General features: G+C 41.5%; 1 protein-coding gene across 1 annotated transcript; it reads right to left on the bottom strand.

Annotated features, from left to right (window-relative positions):
- Positions 1 to 1,067: 1,067 nt before the first annotated feature.
- On the bottom strand, positions 1,068 to 19,586 carry LOC146675629 (protein NLRC3-like). Its single transcript, XM_085401172.1, has 7 exons — positions 19,300 to 19,586; positions 17,364 to 19,158; positions 17,155 to 17,179; positions 9,153 to 9,319; positions 5,777 to 5,953; positions 3,233 to 3,406; positions 1,068 to 2,557 (listed from the first exon to the last, which is right to left on the bottom strand). The coding sequence occupies exons 1-7, from the start codon at positions 19,505 to 19,507 to the stop codon at positions 2,548 to 2,550; spliced, it is 2,556 nt and encodes an 851-aa protein (XP_085257298.1). The 5' UTR covers positions 19,508 to 19,586; the 3' UTR covers positions 1,068 to 2,547.
- Between the last annotated feature and the right edge of the window lie 223 nt (positions 19,587 to 19,809).

The raw sequence follows: 19,809 nt of genomic DNA on the forward strand, positions 1-19,809 counted from the left end.
TCTTAGTGAGGACTCGAGCAGCAGAGTTCTGAATGAGCTGTAGTTGTCTGACTGATTTTTTAGGTAGACCTGTAAAGATGCTGTTACAGTAATCAAGCCTACTAAAGATGAATGCATGGACTAGTTTTTCCAGGTCCTGTTGAGACATCAGATCTTTTATCCTTGATATATTCTTGAGGTGATAGTAAGCTGACTTTGTTATTGTCTTAATGTGTTTTTCTAAGTTTAGGTCTGCATCCATCACTACACCCAAATTTCTCGCCTGGTTTGTGGTTTTTAGATGTATAGATTGAAGTTCTCTGGTGACCTGTAATCGTTTTTCTTTGGCGCCAAAGACTATTACCTCAGTTTTGTTTTTGTTTAGCTGGAGAAAATTGTGGCACAACCAGTCATTGATTTCCTCAATGCATTTACCAAGAGCCTGTACAGGGCCTCCGACAAATAAAATGTATTTATGAACAGCGATGCAGGGCCAGGAGTAGCAACGTGAATTAAATAAATACATCATTAAATAATTCATTAAATGTGTCAGTAAAATAATTAAAATAGAAAACAAACCAATAATTGATTAAATATGTAATTAACTAATTTGAATTGTATATAAACAAATATTGAAAAATTTTAAATGAAATTAATGGATAATTCATTATTAATATATATCTTTAATTGATTATGTAGATTTTTTAAATTAATTACTGAAATAGTTCATTCATTAGTGATGCATTTATTTAATGCAACCATAAAATTATTGCTAGTTTAAGTAAAATCAATTTAAGACATCAATATTAAAGGTTAACTTATGATAATGAATACATGCAACTATAACTGATGACATAAAAATGAGGATTTTTTAAGCTGAAGCCAAAGTGCTGACTCATTTGTCATGTTACTCTCAAATGTTTTCCCTAATAACAAGAACATAATTACACTTTAGCCACAAGAGGGCAGCAGCATTAATATAAGTCACATGTATATAAAGGTACAGTGATTATATTACAGTGATTTTGACAAAAACAAAACAGTTGATGGCAGTGTGTTTTTCCATGACAGAATAATTACGCACACCCCACTTTGCAGTTATTTATTTGTAAAAAATGTTTGGAATCATGTATGATTTCCGTTCCACTTTGTGTTGGTCTTTCACGTGGAATTCCAATAAAACTGATTCATGTTTGTGCTGTAATGTGACAAAATGTGGGAAAGTTCAAGGGGGCCAACACTCGGACCGGCGGCCGCCTCGGGTCTCTGCTCCTCCCGCCTCCCCTTTCCCTCATCCACCTGCTGCCTCTGTGGAAGCTCCGCCATAGCCACCACCAAACAACTGAGTTATTTCTACACATCGACCAGCATCCGGCCAATCCACCACCTTCCATCGTTTATACCGTTACAAAAAAAAAAAAAATCATAAAAAAACATCATTGGCCCAGAAAAACGAAAAATCATCATCGGTATGCCCGATGGCCAGTCCAGCTATGGTGGTGCTATCAGTTAACCCTTCGCTTGCCAGCTGTGACACGCGTGCCCAGGGTTGCCGACCCCTGCTCTAAAGCATCTGATTTGGATTCCTGAGATCAAATATATTTTCCTTTGTGTTTGTTTTCTTCCCATTTGTGGCTTTAATGTAGTGTTACATCCTGTTTGTTTGCTTCCATCTGTATACATGTCCAGATTCACTGTTATGTTTCTATTCTTACATTGCTGTGTGATCACTGTTCCCTCTGCTGACTGATGTGACCTTTTGTATCTCACACTGATACTTGTCATATTTGTATCTGCGCCTAAAAGATAAAAAGTTTTCCATGCTAAAACACAGCTCCACCTCCTGCAGTTCTCCCTCTGAACCACTAGATGTCTCTGTTATCTAAATGAAGACGTGCAGCACAGCAACCACAGCACCGCTCAGATCACACGTGTCCTGTTATTATGTATAAAAGCATGAAACAGGTGAGACAGGTGGGATCAATATTAATGTTGTGGAAATATATGAAAAAGCAACAGAAGAGTGAAAACATTTCGTGTTTCTAGAAAGATCTTTCAGCTCACAGCTGCTCACAGACTGTATTTACAAGTGACAAACTGCAACTCTACAGTACATCTACAGTATATATCAAATATATTCTGTATTCAAATCTATTGAGTGATGTTTGAAAGTCTTTCCAGGTGAGTTTGATCCAGGAGGGTCTGAAGCCAGAGTCAGACAGAGACTGTGCAGAGACTGTAGAAGGACAGAGCAGCAGCAGAGCAGTCCAGATACACTGATGATCCTCTGTCAGATCCAGAGGGACACACAGGGATGATGCTGGACTCTACATTGTGTCTGACAGTGGAGCTGTTCTCAGAGCAGTTCACTCTGCAGCACTGACAGTCATCTGCACTTCTTCTCATTCCTCTGTCAGTCACTGCTGGATGAAGCTCTCCTCTCCACCTCCCAGTAACATGGCCCAGTCAGAGCGTCTCTACACACAAGCTGCTGCTGCTTCAACCTCTCTGGATCATCAGGACACAGCTGCTCCTCTCTCAGCACACACACCGTCCTGTTTACCATCATCACCTCCACCTGCAGAGAGAAGAAGGAAGAGCAGAGGAGATAAACGAGTGTTTCCAGAGACTCTTCATCAGCTGTCAGTCAGTGATGCAGCACATCCAGTATAAAGAGCAGCAGGGACTTCAGTGCTGGGACTGTACTAGGACTCATTGTTGCTTCACTTTTTCTAATCTTTGGATTTTTATTGAAGTTGATGAAAATGTTTTTCCCTCCTAGTTTGAGTTTGGACTTTCATTCATTAGAAGAACCTTGGTGTGTCCACTCTGAGCTCTGTAGGAACCCCAACAACAAGCCCAACAATCCAGATGGACGGTTCCAGCTGTTAACTGGAGGAATTCCATCCAAACATCTGCTCTCACTAAATTCTTCCTCACCTACAGACTGTGTTCTTCACTGCTTTAAACTTGGAAACGAATGCAGTCATTGGTCTGCGTGCTGCTTTGTTCAGAGAGCTGATTGGCTGTTGACAGCGTTTGATCAGAGCGTGTCAGCCGTTACCATGGTGACCATAAAGGTCAGAAACAGGAAGTGTTTGTGTCCAATCCTGAAGCCTGTCACCATTCTCCTCTCACAGCTTCACTGAGAAGCTGCAGCTTTACAGGAAACACTGGATCTTTGCTTCATACTGACTGTGTTTAGTACAATACTGCTGACAGCACCACCCACTCACTCCATCACTCTACTTACTCCAGAGTCTCCAGTCTGTAGTCTGGACTCTGCTGAAGATCAGACAGCTGCTTCACATCTGGATCCTTCAGGTTGTTTCCTCTCAGGTCCAGCACTCTCAGATGGGAGGGGTTGGACTTCAGTGCTGCTGCCAGATAATCACAGCTGATCTTTGACAAACCACAGCTCCTCAATCTGTATAAAGAATGAAAGATGTAAGTTTATTAGACAAAGTGTGAGCTTGAAATCATTCAGTGTTTCATCATCTGTTCAGAGCTGAAGAAGGTTCAGAATGTAGAAGTTTAGAAAATGGAAACTCCAAACAGCTGAAGCCAACAGGAAGCAGCTTCAAACAGGAAACTGTGCAGAGTTTCAGACTATATGTCCTGATGCAGCCAGTTGGATTTTGGAGATTTGAATCTCTGTTCTGTGACTAAGTCCTTGAATCATTTCTTCCAGTTGGTCCAACAAGACAGACTAAGTATTGGACATGTGTTGTGGCTCCATTAGGGGAGCTTCTAAATGTGATGTGATGGCCCCTCTGGGTCTGTCAGATCACAGCACTGAAGAGAGCTCAAACTGGGCACACAGTTGTTCCAGTCTGGACCAAAGACTATATACTGGGACTGAGGGACTGCTTTGACTGCACCCACTGGGACTTTTTAAAGGCTCATGTTCTCACTTAGATCATCGATTTCTACTTACATTTCTTTCTGGGAAAAATGGGGATTACTTTGGAAACAGGAAGTATTTTCCCCAATAAGCAGCCCTGGATTAGTAAATCACTCCAACATGTTCTCAGGCAGAAGAAGCTGTCTTGTTATGAGGGAGAGAAGAAAAAGATTGAGGCACAGAAACTTGTTGAAAGAGAGATAAAGCAGCTAAAATCAGGTGTAAAAGTAAAGCAGAGGATGAGCTGAATAAAGGACACTCAAGGCTGGCTTGGAAAGGAATGAAGTCCATGGTGGGGATGCAGAACAAGGAGCAAAGATGAATGTGATGCTGAATCAGCAGAAGACTTGGACTCATTTGATTCCAGCTTTGATATCATTGATTTCAATGAAGAGCTTTGTGATTGTAGCAAAGGGCTGGTAGCTCTGAGAGTCCCACTGATGAGGTGTTTGTGTGGAAATCTCTTAGTGGGACCAAAGAGAGAAAAAGCCCTGGTCCTGATGCTGTGGGAGGGAAATGATTGAAGTGTGCTGTGAGGAACTGACTGGGAGATTTTCACACATTTTCCAGTCCTCCTTGGAACAACAGGAAGTTCCCAGCATATGGAAACAAAGGTTAAGTGTCCTATGGCACTCAGTGATGATGGTGCTGTGGCCCCACCACCTCCATCTCTTTGTAAAGGAACTAACTGTCATCTGAAGCTTCAAATGGGACTAAGACTTCCTCCACTAGGTGGCAGTGTCTGATGAGAAAGTGTTAGTGGAGCTGGCCTGGAGTCAGAAACAGGAAGATGCAGGATTTGGGCTGAAATGGGGAAAAGTGGTTCGCACTAGTGCCTTAAAGCAAGAAGGTTGTAGGTTGAAGCTTGTTGGCCTTTCTGTGGAGGTTGGATGTTCTCCCACAGTCCAATGAAATGCTGCTTAGGTTCATTGGTGCTTCTAAATTGGCTGTAGGTGTGGATGTGAGAGAGTGCTTCTCTGTCTCTCTCTGTTGGCCCTGTGATGGACTGCTCACCTGTGCAGGTGGACCACGCCTCTTGCCCTATGACAGCTAGGGCACAGGCTGCAGCCCTGTGAGCCTAAGCTGAATAAACAGTTAGCAAAAATGATCCATAGATGGCCTGAAATCCCCCAGTTAGCAGTTTGGTAGATAGCTATGACATGCTAATCCCATCCAGCAGCTGTATTCTACCTGTAAGCTGATCCCTGCTGAGCCAAAGCACTTTTTCATATACAAATTACAACCTTTAATAGAAACCTATTGGTCAGCATCTTATTAGCCTGCTGTTAGCTTCATTCCACAGAAAACTGAGAGAAACTAACAAAGTTGATAAAGAATAAAGAGAAATGTGCTGATTTAAAGCCTTTGAAGTGCTTCAGATGATCTCTGTCCACTTCTGTCCACTCATTCATTCATGTAAGCTTTCTAATGCAGCTTTGATCTTCACAGTCTGCTTCATGAAACTCATTCTAACCCTGAATGTCAGAGTGTTCCTCCTTCTCTTTCCCATCATTCATGCTGGCAGTGGAGGAGATTTGGATGTTGGACTGTGTTTTGGATGATGTGTGTATGTTTGTGTTGGACTGCTGTCTGTAAAGCAAACGCACATTTTGCTTTGGATTTCAGTGTCAGACAGACTTTAAGGTGGAATGAAGAGTTGGAGAGTTTCACAGTGAATTATCCAGTGGAGGATTTTTCTTCTTCTTTGAAGGTTTGAAATGTGAACATTGTTCTGCTGCAGTCAATGGACTAAACCAGAGAAGAAGAAAACAGACTTTACCATGAAGATCCTCAGTGTGGATCAGTATAATATCAGCCTGATGTCTGCAGTTTAGTGTCAGCACAACTTTCACATCATATTCATCTCAGCACAACTAAAACATGCTGACTGACCTCAGAGTTTCAAGTCCACATCCTGGACTCTCCAGGAAACCACACAGATGCTTCACTCCTGAATCCTGCAGCTTGTTGTTGGAGCTCAGGTCCAGCTGTCTCAGATGGGAGGGGTTGGACTTCAGTGCTGCTGCCAGATAATCACAGCTGATCTCTGACAAACCACAGCCCATCAATCTGTATAAAGAATGAAAGATGTAAGTTTATTAGACAAAGTGTGAGCTTGAAATCATTCAGTGTTTCATCATCTGTTCAGAGCTGAAGAAGGTTCAGAATGTAGAAGTTTAGAAAATGGAAACTCCAAACAGCTGACAGAGTTCATACGCCTTTGTCAGGGTCAAATTCAAGCAAGACCATGTGAAAATTAAAACACATCATCCTAGGTGAACTTAAACACCTTTGTTCCCCTTTTGTTAAGACATAGAAAAGTACACCACACAAAAATACTGCAAAAGGAAACGGTCGCCTTATATACATAGTGTATAAACTCAAAATGCACATTTCACTTCAAATTAAGATTAAGGCTTTGAACAGATCACATAGTTCAGTTCAACATATAAGACTTTAAGAATGCACAAGCATCTACTTAAAATCTATTTAATTTATCATCCATGATATTATTTTGTACAATTCCAATGTATTTTGTTCATCTCCCTTAAATAAACAGGCAGTCTTAAAGTATGAAATATTCATATACAAACACATATAAATGTGTGTACTGTCTCAGTGGCTGATAGTACCCCACAGGCCTCAGTGTGAGCTTGAAGACATTTATAATGTTTAAGTAGTTTAATGTGCAGGTGCTGACGATAAACACATTTTGAATGAAAGCCGGGGAACTTTGGTAGCACAGAAACAAGTGGCTATTCTTTGTGACTATATGGATCACTCACAATACCATTATTTCACACAAAGGCACCAAATTAATACTCAAAAAAGCTGCAGCAATACACACAAATATAAACAGTACTTGGTGACAACTTTGCTTTTAGCCTTTAACCCTTTTTGACTACTTTTGATGTGGCCTCTATATTTTACCTTTAAAAACAGTTTATCTTGCCAATCTGTTATTTTCTCATTTTGACCAACTGTATCAGCACAATTTATCTAAATTCAGACAAAATTTAAAATACAAGTAGAAAGTGATATTTTGACTGTAAAAACCACACACATGTTTAACGAATCATCTTCATAACTTGAAATGCAAATAGAGATTGTACATTTTTAAAAATACGCACACGTTTTGCAAACAACAAAGTTATATGGTACTATTTACCAAAAAATGCAGCCAAGGCTCAGACGTTTTTCATATAATCATTTCAAACTATTTACAGAACAATCAGGTGTCAAACAATAGTTTGTGTCACTCTAACACATATGAGAACAGCACAGGGATAAACCTGCAGGTCTGACAGCAGGTGTGTCACTCAGCGTTTACACTGCAATCTGCCTTTGTTGGCTTTAAGGCAGCAACTGTGACGATCACTAGTAGAACTGACACACAAAACAAAACAACAGCTACACACTAAATACACAAGACAACAAACTAACTTGAGACCAAACACGGTAAACGTCACAAATCTCTCACGTATCAAAACTCTCTCTCTCTTTCGCTCACTCGCTCTCTCTTGCCGGTCACTCCTAAAACTTCCCCCTTTTGCTAAACAACCAAATGTCATGTTTCCATATCATTTTTGATTGGTCGACATGGTACATTTTCCCACCTATAGGGCTTTGGAGCGTGATGTCACGGGAGATGGGCCATGCCCCCTTCCGCCATGACAGTAGGCCAGCCAAAGGATACCATTTCAGCTATGGATCGTACGTGTTGTGTTGTCGGTTGCAACGTTAGATCACACGATCGTGAAGGCAAGAAGCTGGATAACGGGCTCTCTTTTCATCGTTTTCCATCCTGGAGGCAACGTGAGGGATCCCATGTATCCGATATTACTAAACAAAGACGTCAGGCTTGGATTGCAGCGGTGAGACGAGCGGATATCGAGTTCTCTGCAATCCCCAGCTTTTTGTTGGTTTGCTCACGGCATTTTCTTTCCGGTGAGTTCTAAATTAATTCATATCACTCTTGAAAGGCTTTTAGTGTGATTTTCAATGTGCTGAGGTCATAGATAATGAGATAAAACATGCTAATGTGTGATGCTGCAGAACCACATCATGTCGACTGAGTAGCTTATGATTTGGCATTATTGCAGGCAAACCAGCATATGAAATGGATGTAACAAATCCAGACTGGGCACCAACACTGCACATGGGGCATGACGACATACCTGTATCAGACTCGGACCGGCACTCAAGGCGTACGCAACGGAAGCAAAAAAGAGCACCCATCGGAGGTAAACAACCCCCCCCCCCCCCCCCTCTAAAAACATACTAAATTGCTATCACTGTACACTAATCCGCACATAACTTCCAGATGAATCACACACCTGTCATTGGAATATTGGTGTACATTTACCTTATGTCTAATTTTATCTTACAGGCTTTCGTTATGCAGCTGCAGAGTCTGAAGGTGTGCCCCGTGCAGAAGTGATTGATGAAGATCTGACAGAAGACCAACAGCAAAATCACAATGTCATGGAGGCAGTGGACAGCAGTTGTGTTGGACAAGTGGAGGTTGAGGTACCAGCTGCAAATGTGGATATACTGAAGAAATGTAAACCTTTTAAAATGATGACAGATTACAAACTCTCAGCTGTGTCTGTAATCAAACCTCTGTAACTTTGCTTCCCTTCAGCAGCATCAGCTCATGTTCACATGTTGATTCATGGTTTGCTTCAGTTTTTGATGGACTGCAGAATATTTTGAAGGTTATCTGCTATAAAAAGCCAGAACAGGAAAATCTGCTTCATGTGTTTCTGTTTGATCCTCAGTGACTTTGACACAAAGGCCTCTGCTGTGATGATCACACCTCTGATCAAGTCTCACAGTGTCAGCTTTGTTTTTATACATATGGATATGTGCTGATAAATGATCAGAGTTATAATATTTCCCACTGTCTGCTGTGTGCCGTGACCTTTGACCTGCTAAAGACAGTCAGCTGTGGATTATTCATTGTTGTGTCTGATACTTAGAACTGTGAGGAAGAACACTACACAGTTAATCAGGGTCCCCTCTCTCTGAATCAGGAAAGGTGGGCAGGCCGCGTGTGGGCCGCGGGCCATACGTTGAGTCTCACTGTTTGAAATGTGAACATTGTTCTGCTGCAGTCAATGGACTAAACCAGAGAAGAAGAAAACAGACTTTACCATGAAGATCCTCAGTGTGGATCAGTATAATATCAGCCTGATGTCTGCAGTTTAGTGTCAGCACAACTTTCACATCATATTCATCTCAGCACAACTAAAACATGCTGACTGACCCCAGAGTTTCAAGTCCACATCCTGGACTCTCCAGGAAACCACACAGATGCTTCACTCCTGAATCCTGCAGCTTGTTGTTGGAGCTCAGGTCCAGCTGTCTCAGATGGGAGGGGTTGGACTTCAGTGCTGCTGCCAGATAATCACAGCTGATCTCTGACAAACCACAGCCCCACAATCTGTATAAAGAATGAAAGATGTAAGTTTATTAGACAAAGTGTGAGCTTGAAATCATTCAGTGTTTCATCATCTGTTCAGAGCTGAAGAAGGTTCAGAATGTAGAAGTTTAGAAAATGGAAACTCCAAACAGCTGAAGCCAACAGGAAGCAGCTTCAAACAAACACAACAAGAGAAAAAACTCTGAATGTTTCACATTAAAGTCGTACATTTATCATAAAAACAGGACAAAGACTTGAAAAAGTCGTGTTTTTCCTTCCAGGAACCACAAGGCTTCACTTTTAAAGGTGAAGTGTGAAAGAAATGGACATATTTGAAGTCCAACACCTTTTTCCAGTCACATTATTAAAGCAGACAAACTACAAGCTCATTTTCATTCCAACAAGTCATCTTCTGACCTGGACTAACAACACTGGTCTCTATGTGCAGCTGGCTGTGAGACCAGTGCTCAGGGAGCGTCTACAAAGTGCAACACTGAAAGAACATCACACACTAGCTGTGTCCCAAAACGTCGGCTGCATCCTTCGGAGGACCCGGTATTCGCGGTCTACGTGGGCCGGGTCCTTCAAAGACCGAAAAGGCTGGAAGTGCGAGGCTGTGAAATGGGACGGTCTAGCCTTCAGATTTGCGTCACCGCTGTCTTTGTGGAGTTTAATAAACTCGGCCGTCTGCTCCTTGCTATCTAAAATATAACAGGACACTGGCGTAAATTCTCGACCGTCTCACACTTCTGTTTAATCAGTTTCCTGTTTAACGTTTATTCAGCTGTGTGAAAATCCCGGAGGAACTTTGATCTCAGCCAAACCGATTTACTCCGGAACAAATAAAACACAGAAAAAAGGCAAACAATTACATTTTTAAGTTATCCGAGTGACTTATATATCGTGTTTCACCTGAGTAGCGAAAGAGCAGGGGTCTGAAAACGATGAAGCCGGGCGTCCGCTGCTCTCGCCGGCTGGAGTGACCATTGAACCCCCCCGGCTTGCTAGCGAGCGGGTGGGTAACAGACGTCTCCGAAAATGTCGGCACACTTTTGCAAATATGTGATGTCTTGATAAACCAAGCAGATATTTGAAGTTTACACAGCTACTTTCTCGCCTGAAAATATGTTAAAAGTTTATTTTGTGACCCAGAAAGATTAATAAGAGTAATTTGAAAACTTAGTAGCTGCCGCCATTGTTGGCAGCTGAAATTTGGCTGGGCCGCGCTATGAATTCTGGGATATGGTGGGCCACGAAGGACACACCCGACGAATCCTTCAAATTCGGGGAAATGAAGGACGCATTTGTCGGGCACATTTGAAGGAGTCGACAAATACGGACAGCCTTCATCGCCTGGCTGTGACGTAATCGGCCTTCAAATGCAGCCTCTGGAGGATGCAGCCGACGTTTTGGGACACAGCTACTAATTTGCTTCCATCATCCAACCTGAAGAGGAAACAGAGACGGCTCCCCTTCAAAGTAAAAGCTGCTCCTTTTGGACACAGTATCAAAGAAAGTCTACAGTATAACATAGAAAAGACAGAACAAAGTTTTGGTTGTTTTTAAATTGTGCAGAAATGAAACTACACTAAGCTCAATTATGTGACAGACATTTCATCCCATGTCAGTTTGGCCTCATCCTGGGCCGGATTATCCAGCACACACTCTGACCACAGGTCCATGTTGAGCAGGATGAGCTGCTGGCTAATCTGGAGGCTGTAGCAGCAGCTCACAGTCACAGTGGATTTCCACTCATGAAAAAGCTCTGGCTGCTTCATTTCTCATCTCATATCAGAGATTTTAAAGCTTCACTGAAGCTGTACTGTGATGCTTCCATATTCCAGTGAGGCCTCCATAATGATTTCAGCTGTTCTGTACACACACTGTGTGCCCTTGTATGGCTCAAAGTCTCTGCAGCCTGTTTTTATCTGCTATCATCAGATCTTCATCATCCTCATTCACATCCCTCACACACTCTACAGCCTCATCAGCACTGACTTCATCTTCACTGACTGATGGAGCACAACATGAACCTGTGGAGGCTGAAACACTGTCCTGTCAAACATCTCCCCATCACCACTCCACTTCTGTCAGCCTTTAAATGAACCCTGCTCAAGTCTGTCACTTCTGTTTGGAGCCAAAAGAGCTTAAAGATTACGCCACTACATTCTTGTCTAGAAAATATTAAAGTGTATTTGGTGACACACAAAAAAGGGTAAAAGTATAGTTTGGGTCCACACATGTCCAAACCCTGGTGTGTAGGCCTACTTAGTATTGAGAAAAGCCCACTAAAAGAACGCCCACCAGACCAAAGCAATGGTGTTGACTTGATCAGCATTAACCCCGCCCCCTGACTTTGATGGGTGAAGCTGACAAATAAAATGTATTTATGAACAGCGATGCAGGGCCAGGAGTAGCAACGTGAATTAAATAAATACATCATTAAATAATTCATTAAATGTGTCAGTAAAATAATTAAAATAGAAAACAAACCAACAAAATATGTAATTAACTAATTTGAATTGTACATAAATACTTAATGAATTATTTTAAATGAAATTAACCGATAATTCATTGTGATTTTGTTTTGTGTTTTGATGAGCTAATAATCAGCTCTCTTTTTCTCATTGTTGTTCTAAGCCGCTTATCCAAAGGTAAGGCACTACCTGTTGAATTATTTCCAAAGTGTGCCAAATTGGACATTACAAATTAAAGTCTACTCACTGAAATTACTGGGGAATGTCTGCTTTGATTTTGATGAGAATCTCATGACAGTACTGAGGATTTAATGCAGTTGGACTGCTAAAAATGATTGAATGCGGTTGGACCGCTAAAGGATTTAATACGGTTGGACCGTGGAAAGCAGTTGGACTGCTGAGTGATTTTAGTATATTAGGGAATTTGGTTATTGTTTGGGGTGGAGCCCGTATTGGTTATAAGGTTGGACCTGCTTCAGTCTTACACTTTTTTGGCTGTTTTACTGTTGTTCCAAAGTATTATAAATTATTCAAGAACGTCAGTTGGACTGATAGGAAGCACAGTGCTCAGAGGTAACGCTTGCCAATGCCAAGGACGCTTAGGCATTGTCCTCGAAGAGGGATAGTCAGTTGGTCACTGTGGAGCTTGGGGCACTCCAGAATAACTAGGAGTTAGAGTCTCCTTACCGTTTGGAACGGTAGTCTGCGCTTTTTTGGCCAGCAGAAGTTGGACTTCGGGCGTGTAACTTTAACTTAAAACTTCGGGGTAAGCCTTGGCTGTGAAATGCCAAAAATAGAGCTTCAGGCAAAGTTTGGGTTGGTTGACGCTTTTAAATTGAGTTAGGGATTTTAGAGATGAGGCCAGAAACTGTTGGACAGATACTGGTTAATTGATCACAAAAAAGTTGGACTTTATCGGTTGGACCGTTAACTTAAATTTGTCGAAATTGTTTAGGCGCTAAAGCTGACAGATGTGACAGTGGTTGTAAATATAAGACGTCTTTGTAATATAAAATAAGAGATCTCTGTGTGAAAGGAGTCTGAGGCAGTGCTGGAGCTATTTTTAGACTGTGTGTGTGTGAGTGTGAAAATGCAAATTAGTCAGCAGTGAACTGTTTAAACCACAGTTGGTTTTACAAATACTGCTGCAAACATTGTTGAGTGTGTGTTTAAGACGCCATTTATGTTCATTAGAGGGCTATAAATAAAGTTTTGAGTTGCCGTAGTGGATGTATAGTAATTGACTGAGTTTTGATATATAAATATAGTGAGTGCACTGTATATATTTAAGACTAACATATTACTTTTAGGAGTAACCTCTCATCAGCAATAAATGCTGGTGTGTTTTATTTTTTCTATTCTATGTGTGTGCTGTGAGAATTAATAGAGGTTTCAATTGTTTTCTTTGACTTGCTCTTTCTGATTATGAAAGGCATGTCTGAAATACTCTTAGGAAAGCGTGTTGTGAGTATATTCCTCAACTCTTGTCACAGTTTAAGTGTGTGAATGCTGTGAGTAGCAGGTTTTGAGTGATTGGGTGTGATTTGTACAAAATAATAAATAATAATAACACTATGAAAGTTGATAGTAGAGTGAGTGCAGAAGTGGAAGTGTGAGAGAAAAGGCGGTGTGTGTGTGAGACGATCTGACAAACGCAAAGAATTTAGTATATTTAGAAGTGTGTGCGTGAAATAAGGGTGAATTGTTTTAGATCAAGACTTAGTAAAACAAGAGTTTTATTAGCCTGTAAAAAAAACAAAACAGGAGAGATAGAAACAGAAAATATGGTTCTGAGCAGCTGCAAGGTTGACAGGAAATGGTGTGTGTGACAGGAACTTTGCATGCCCATAAAAGGAACTGACTGTGACAAGTGAGCACACAGAGAGAGAAACATACGAGTTAAACTCCAGGCAGATGAAGCAAATGGAGGTTTTAAGAAAAGAAATGAAAAGGATATTAATTGTATGCTTTAGTGTGTCAATACAGGTGGACTTCTTTCAACCTAGAATCTTGAGTACAAAACCATTGATTAACAGAATTGGGAGGAAAACAGGCCAGATTTTGGCTTCAAATTTTACAGCTTGACCTCCCACTTGTCCCGATCCTGAGAAGAAGCTCATAGGACAGTTAATCTCCTGATGAAGACCGACAGAACATCGTGGACTTCAAGAATTAACAGCAGGCAAAAGACAGTGCAACTGAAACTACACTGACGATACCAGCAGCAGCATGGAAGAAAAGCACGTGATGGAAAATGCACGGTGAACTGCAGGCTGGTAAGAACAGTGTGACATAACTGTTTAAAGACACTGAATGGGATATTTTGCCAGGCTGGGATTTAATCTAAAAGGAAAATACTGAAAAGAGCAACGGAGAAGAAACAGAGAAGAAACAGACTGTGTTTGCTGGGGATCACAAGACAACAAAGGACACTAAGAGAAGGGCACAGGGGCCAGTGGGAAGGTGAAGCCCAGACGAGTTCGACTGCGAGAATAGAGGGTACAATTGGGTTGAAATTGAAGCCGGAACTCAGGATGGTTTAGGGATGTCCACGTCACAAACAAAGAGGTAAACAAAAAGAAGGTAAAATAAAGAGAGAAAATAACTGACAATTACATTAATGAATAGAAGACACACATACAGATATTACATAGATTTATTTTTAGGATAAAGGGGAGAGCTTATACGTAGAAATGACTTTTTATACATATTGCATTTTGTGCCTTTAAGGGAGTTGCGGCTCAGTTCGTCTGTTGTGGGTCACGAGCCTTTGGCTAGCGCTATGATTAGCCAATCTACTGTGAGGATGATATGAGTTATTGAAGGATTGCACACGCTTACAGACACAGAGTCCATAAACACACATGACAGTATTGATTCCAGGCAAAAGGCCTCAAATTAATTTAGCGTTTAACTGAACTTGAGCTGGCCCTGTAACAAGTGACAGAAAAGAGGAACTGAATAGGAGTTTCTTGCTTTAGAGAAGGACCAAAGGAAGGAAAGCATATATTTTGGTTAAGTCTGATAAACTAGAATGAGAAGGTATTGTTACATCAAAGGAGCAAGATGAAATAAAAAGGCTATACCAAAAACAGGCTATAACATAGGAAATGTGAGTTTTAAAATGAAGTTAGTGTTAACACACAGGAGTTGTTTCAAGGCAGCGTTTAGCTGTGATAAAATGTATGCAGGAGTAATTGCTTATATGTTTAAACTTAATTGATTAAAGTGGTTGTTTTTTTTTGGATCTTTTAGTAGAATAGGCGCTTATAATGATTTTCTTGTGAAAGGAGATTCTAGGTCAGAGTGGAGGCCTTGCAGCAGCGAGACTTCTGTGTACAGGATGTTGATGATTAGATAAGGCAAGCGACAGGAAACGCATGCAGGGACGTGAAAGCAGCGTTTTAAGAGTTTTAAAATGATGAGTAACGTTGAAGAATATATATAAATACAAGTCAATAAGTCAAGAAGATAATTAGGATCAGGCTTTTGATTAAAGAGTCCCAAAGATGATAAGTTAGGGAGGTGCAGGAAAAGGTGTTTGGTTTGCTTTGCAGAAGATCTCGGCGACCACAGGGGGGTGAGGATCCTGGAGGCCCGAGGCATGATGGACCACAAGAGAGGGACGCAGAAAAAACCTAATCTTATGCATGGAGTGTTCTCGAGGGGGAGCTGGTGTTTATTACTGGGCCACTTAGAGGACATGAGGTTGTCTGATTTGCTGAGCCAGAGGACGGCTAGAGAGGGTCAGAGCGGGAGTGGTGACCCCGATGTCCATGATGCCATGGATGGACATGGAAGCAGCTGAGTGGGCCGAGGAGTGACCCAACACAATGTATTGCGACCTCTGGTGTTCCAGAGGTCGAGAGAGGGAGTATTGAGATTGGAGAGATATTTTGCTGCTATTGTTAATAATCATCATCATTACCATTGCATTAATAATATAATCTACAGAATTGATATTGCATTCAGATGTTTAACCCTCCTGCCTTCTTGGGACCTTTTTGTGCCACTGCTATGTGTTAAATGGCTGCCATTTCCACTGTGTTCAGTGGAATATAACCAAACTTGCCACAGGATAGTTTTTACCTGTCAATGTTAATATTCCAGTGTGAATTCCTTAAATCAGCCTAAAATGGCTGAGCAGCAGAAATCCCCACACCCATCACCCTGGGGACCATTTTCTGCCCATTGACTTCCATTATAAACGCTATTTTTCAACCCCAAATTATCATCGTATGATTTTATTTTTTCTTCTTTTCTTGGATGTCAATGAAGACTCAGGGCCTTGAAGTTTTAATTTTTAAATTGCAAAAAAAATGCAAAAAAAATAATGGCAGGTCAAAATGTATGTTGGTGCCAATCTTTGGTCCATCTAAAGGCCTACTTATAATGACAATCACATATTACTTCAACTGGTTTTTTGTGGAAATATTTAGTTTCGTTTTTTGGTTTTTGGGGCTTATAACACAGGGCGCTCATGTAATAACACTGGGATTTGAAGGGTTAAAACAACGAAAATATAATTAAAACTTTACATGAATATTTCAGGGAGAAGTAGTTTTACAAGGTTGGCTAATTTAAAGTGGAATAAAATATGGATATATGGTCTTTTTATGGCGTGGCTGAGAATGGTCCCTAGGGTGATGGGTGTGAGTTTTTTAAAGGATGGCAGGAGGGTTAAACAGTGTGTGTCTTTCAGAAAGACTAAGTTGCAGGCTGACAGGAAGTTGCAGGTTTGAAGAGTGTGCCTTTTGCAGAACTGAAACCGAAAGCAGAGTCTAAGTGCAGGTTATTTCGAGGAGCCTTTAAGGACGAGGCACACACTTAGTTAAAGAGAATCATTTATAGGTGGAAGTTTAATCATGTTTTGCTCGGGGTTGCAAAAGAGCAGTTTGTCGCAGAACTGCTGCTGATGTGTCAAGATGATAAGCGAGCATCCGGCAGTGACAGGAAGTACCTGCCATGAAGATAGGAGATAATGTTCTTTTAAACTGTGTTAAAAGTCATTGTGGTTTTGATTTGACGTATGCATATATTCTGTTTGTGACGTATGAGGGGGCGTCATTAAATTCAAGCCCTGATGGTATAAAATATCTGTTTATGCTTTGATTAAGTCGGAGATCAGCCCGGTCTGCGAACGGAGCTGGTCTTCCCACGCGTGTATTTCATTAAAATCGTTTGACCAAGTTCTGGACCATGGTTGTTTGTACTCTCCTTCCCCAATATTTGAACCTTAACATTAGTTTACTCAAAATAAATTTAAGACATCAATATTAAAGGTTAAGTTATGATAATGAATACATGCAACTATAACTGATGACATAAGAATTTGGATTTTTTAAGCTAAAGCGAAGGTGCTGACTCACTTGGCATGTTACTCTCAAATCCTCCCTAATAACAATAACATAATTACACTTTAGCCACAAGAGGGCAGCAGCATTAATACAAGTCACGTGTATATAAAGGTACAGTGATTATATTACAGTGATTTTGACAAAAACAAAACAGAGGTTCATGGCAGTGTGTTTTTCATAACATACCAACCAAATTAAATAATAAAAACTTTATAACTTACAGAGCTTTTTTAGAGACTTTGACCACTGGCAGCAGCCTCAGAAGAGCCTCCTCTGAAGCAAAGTATTTCTGCAGGTTAAACACATCCAGATCTTTTTCTGATGACAGTAAGATGAAGACCAGAGCTGACCACTGAGCAGGAGACAGTTTATCTGTGGAGAGACGTCCTGAACTCAGGGACTGTTGGATCTCCTCCACTAGAGAACGATCATTCAGTTCATTCAGACAGTGAAACAGATTGATGCTTTTCTCTGCAGACAGATTCTCACTGAGCTTCTCCTTGATGTACTGAACTGCTTCCTGATTGGTCTGTGAGCTACTTCCTGTTTGTGTCATGAGGCCTTGCAAACGAGTTTGATTAGTCTTCAGACCCAAGAGAAAACGAAGGAACAAGTCCAGGTGGCCATTGGGACTCTGTAAGGCCTTGTCCACAGCACACTGGTGGAGAGATTGGAGTTTTGGTTTATCAAATAGTTTAGACCACATGGACGTTGTTTGTTGTTCTTCCAGCAGATTGAGTCCAGAGTTGATGAAGGTCAGGTGGACATGAAGAGCAGCCAGAAACTCCTGAACACTGAGATGAACAAAGCAGAACACCTTGTTCTGGTACAGTTGTTTCTCCTCTTTAAAGATCTGTGTGAACACTCCTGAGTACACTGAGGCTGCTCTGATATCGATGCCACACTCTGTCAGGTCTGGTTCATAGAAGATCAGGTTTCCTTTCTGCAGCTGATCAAAAGCCAGTTTTCCCAGTGACTCAATCATCTTCCTGCTCTCTGGACTCCAGTGTGGATCTGTCTCAGCTCCTCCATCATATTTGATCCTCTTGACTTTGGCCTGAACCACCAGGAAGTGGATGTACATCTCAGTCAGGGTGTTGGGCAGCTCTGCTCCCTCTCTGGTTTCCAGCACATCCTCCAGAACTGTAGCAGTGATCCAGCAGAAGACTGGGATGTGACACATGATGTGGAGGCTTCGAGCTTTCTTGATGTGGGAGATGATCCTGCTGGCCTGCTCCTCATCTCTGAATCTCTTCCTGAAGTACTCCTCCTTCTGTGGGTCAGTGAACCCTCTGACCTCTGTCACCATGTCGACACACTGAGGAGGGATCTGATTGGCTGCTGCAGGTCGTGTTGTTATCCAAAGGCGAGCAGAAGGGAGCAGGTTCCCTCTGATGAGGTTTGTCAGCAGCTCATCCAATGAGGTGGACTTTCTTGTTTCAGTCAGGATTTTAGTTTTGTTGAAGTCCAAATTAAGTCGACACTCATCCAGACCATCAAGTATGAACACAACCTGGAAGTCTTCAAGCCTGCAGATTCCTGATTCGTTAGTTTGATTAAAGAAGTGATGAACAAGCTCCACCAAGCTGAACTTTTCCTCTTTCAGCACATTCAGCTCTCTGAAAGTGAATGGAAATATGAACTGGATGTCCTGGTTGGCTTTGTCTTCAGCCCAGTCCAGGCTGTATTTCTGTGTTAAGACTGTTTTCCCAATGCCAGCCACTCCCTTTGTCAGCACTGTTCTGATTGGTTCGTCTCTTCCTGGTGAGGCTTTAAAGATGTCTTCTTGTCTGATTGTTGTTTCTGGTCTGTCTGGTTTCCTGGATGCTGTTTCAATCTGTCTGACCTCATGTTCCTCATTGATCTCTGCAGTCCCTCCCTCTGTGATGTAGAGCTCTGTGTAGATCTGATTCAGGAGGGTTGGGCTTCCTGCTTTAGCGATGCCCTCAAACACACACTGGAACTTCTTCTTCAGTTGGGCTTTAAGTTCTCGTTTACAGAGTGGAGCAAATATTTCTGAAGGTAAGAAATTCAGAAAAAAATATTATATAATAAATATCATAGCCTTTCAGTACCCTGAAAGGATGAATGTCTATTGGTCCATTTCTTGAGCTATTAGGAAAGATCAATATTCAGTCTTTAGAGAAATTCTCTTACTGCTCTGCAGATGGTCAGCCATCTCATGCTGCTTAAGTCTCCTCAAAAAGTGGAGTGTGATCTTCAGAAATGCTTCTCTGCAGCTCTTTCTTTCATCTTCATCCTCTCCTTCAAACATCTCCTCATCCTCCATCTGGCTCTTTAAAGTTTCTGGGTGATCTGGACTCAGAAGCTTCTGGATCTTCTTCAGCTCGTTCTTCACAAACATGGTGATGTTGTCCTCCAGCCGCTGGAAAAGAAGACTATATGAATTACCCAGTGGTAAATGGACTGGTTCTTATATAGCTCTCTTTGATACTCTGTGCACACAAAGCATTTTATACAACATGCCTCATTCAACCAAGCACATTGTTCTATGCTTAAATACTTTCTTTCACACTCTGATGGATGCATCAGAGGGCAGCTTGGGTTTAGTACGTTACCCAGTACATTTGCCAGCCAGGGTTTGATTCACAAACCTTCTGACTAGTAGCTGACCTGCTCCCCTCCTGAGCTACAGTCACCCCAATC

This window comes from Rhamphochromis longiceps, linkage group LG3, assembly GCF_057381845.1.
Source record: "Rhamphochromis longiceps isolate RC_006_pf linkage group LG3, R_longiceps_female_GT1.1, whole genome shotgun sequence".
Taxonomy (NCBI): Eukaryota; Metazoa; Chordata; class Actinopteri; order Cichliformes; family Cichlidae; genus Rhamphochromis; species Rhamphochromis longiceps.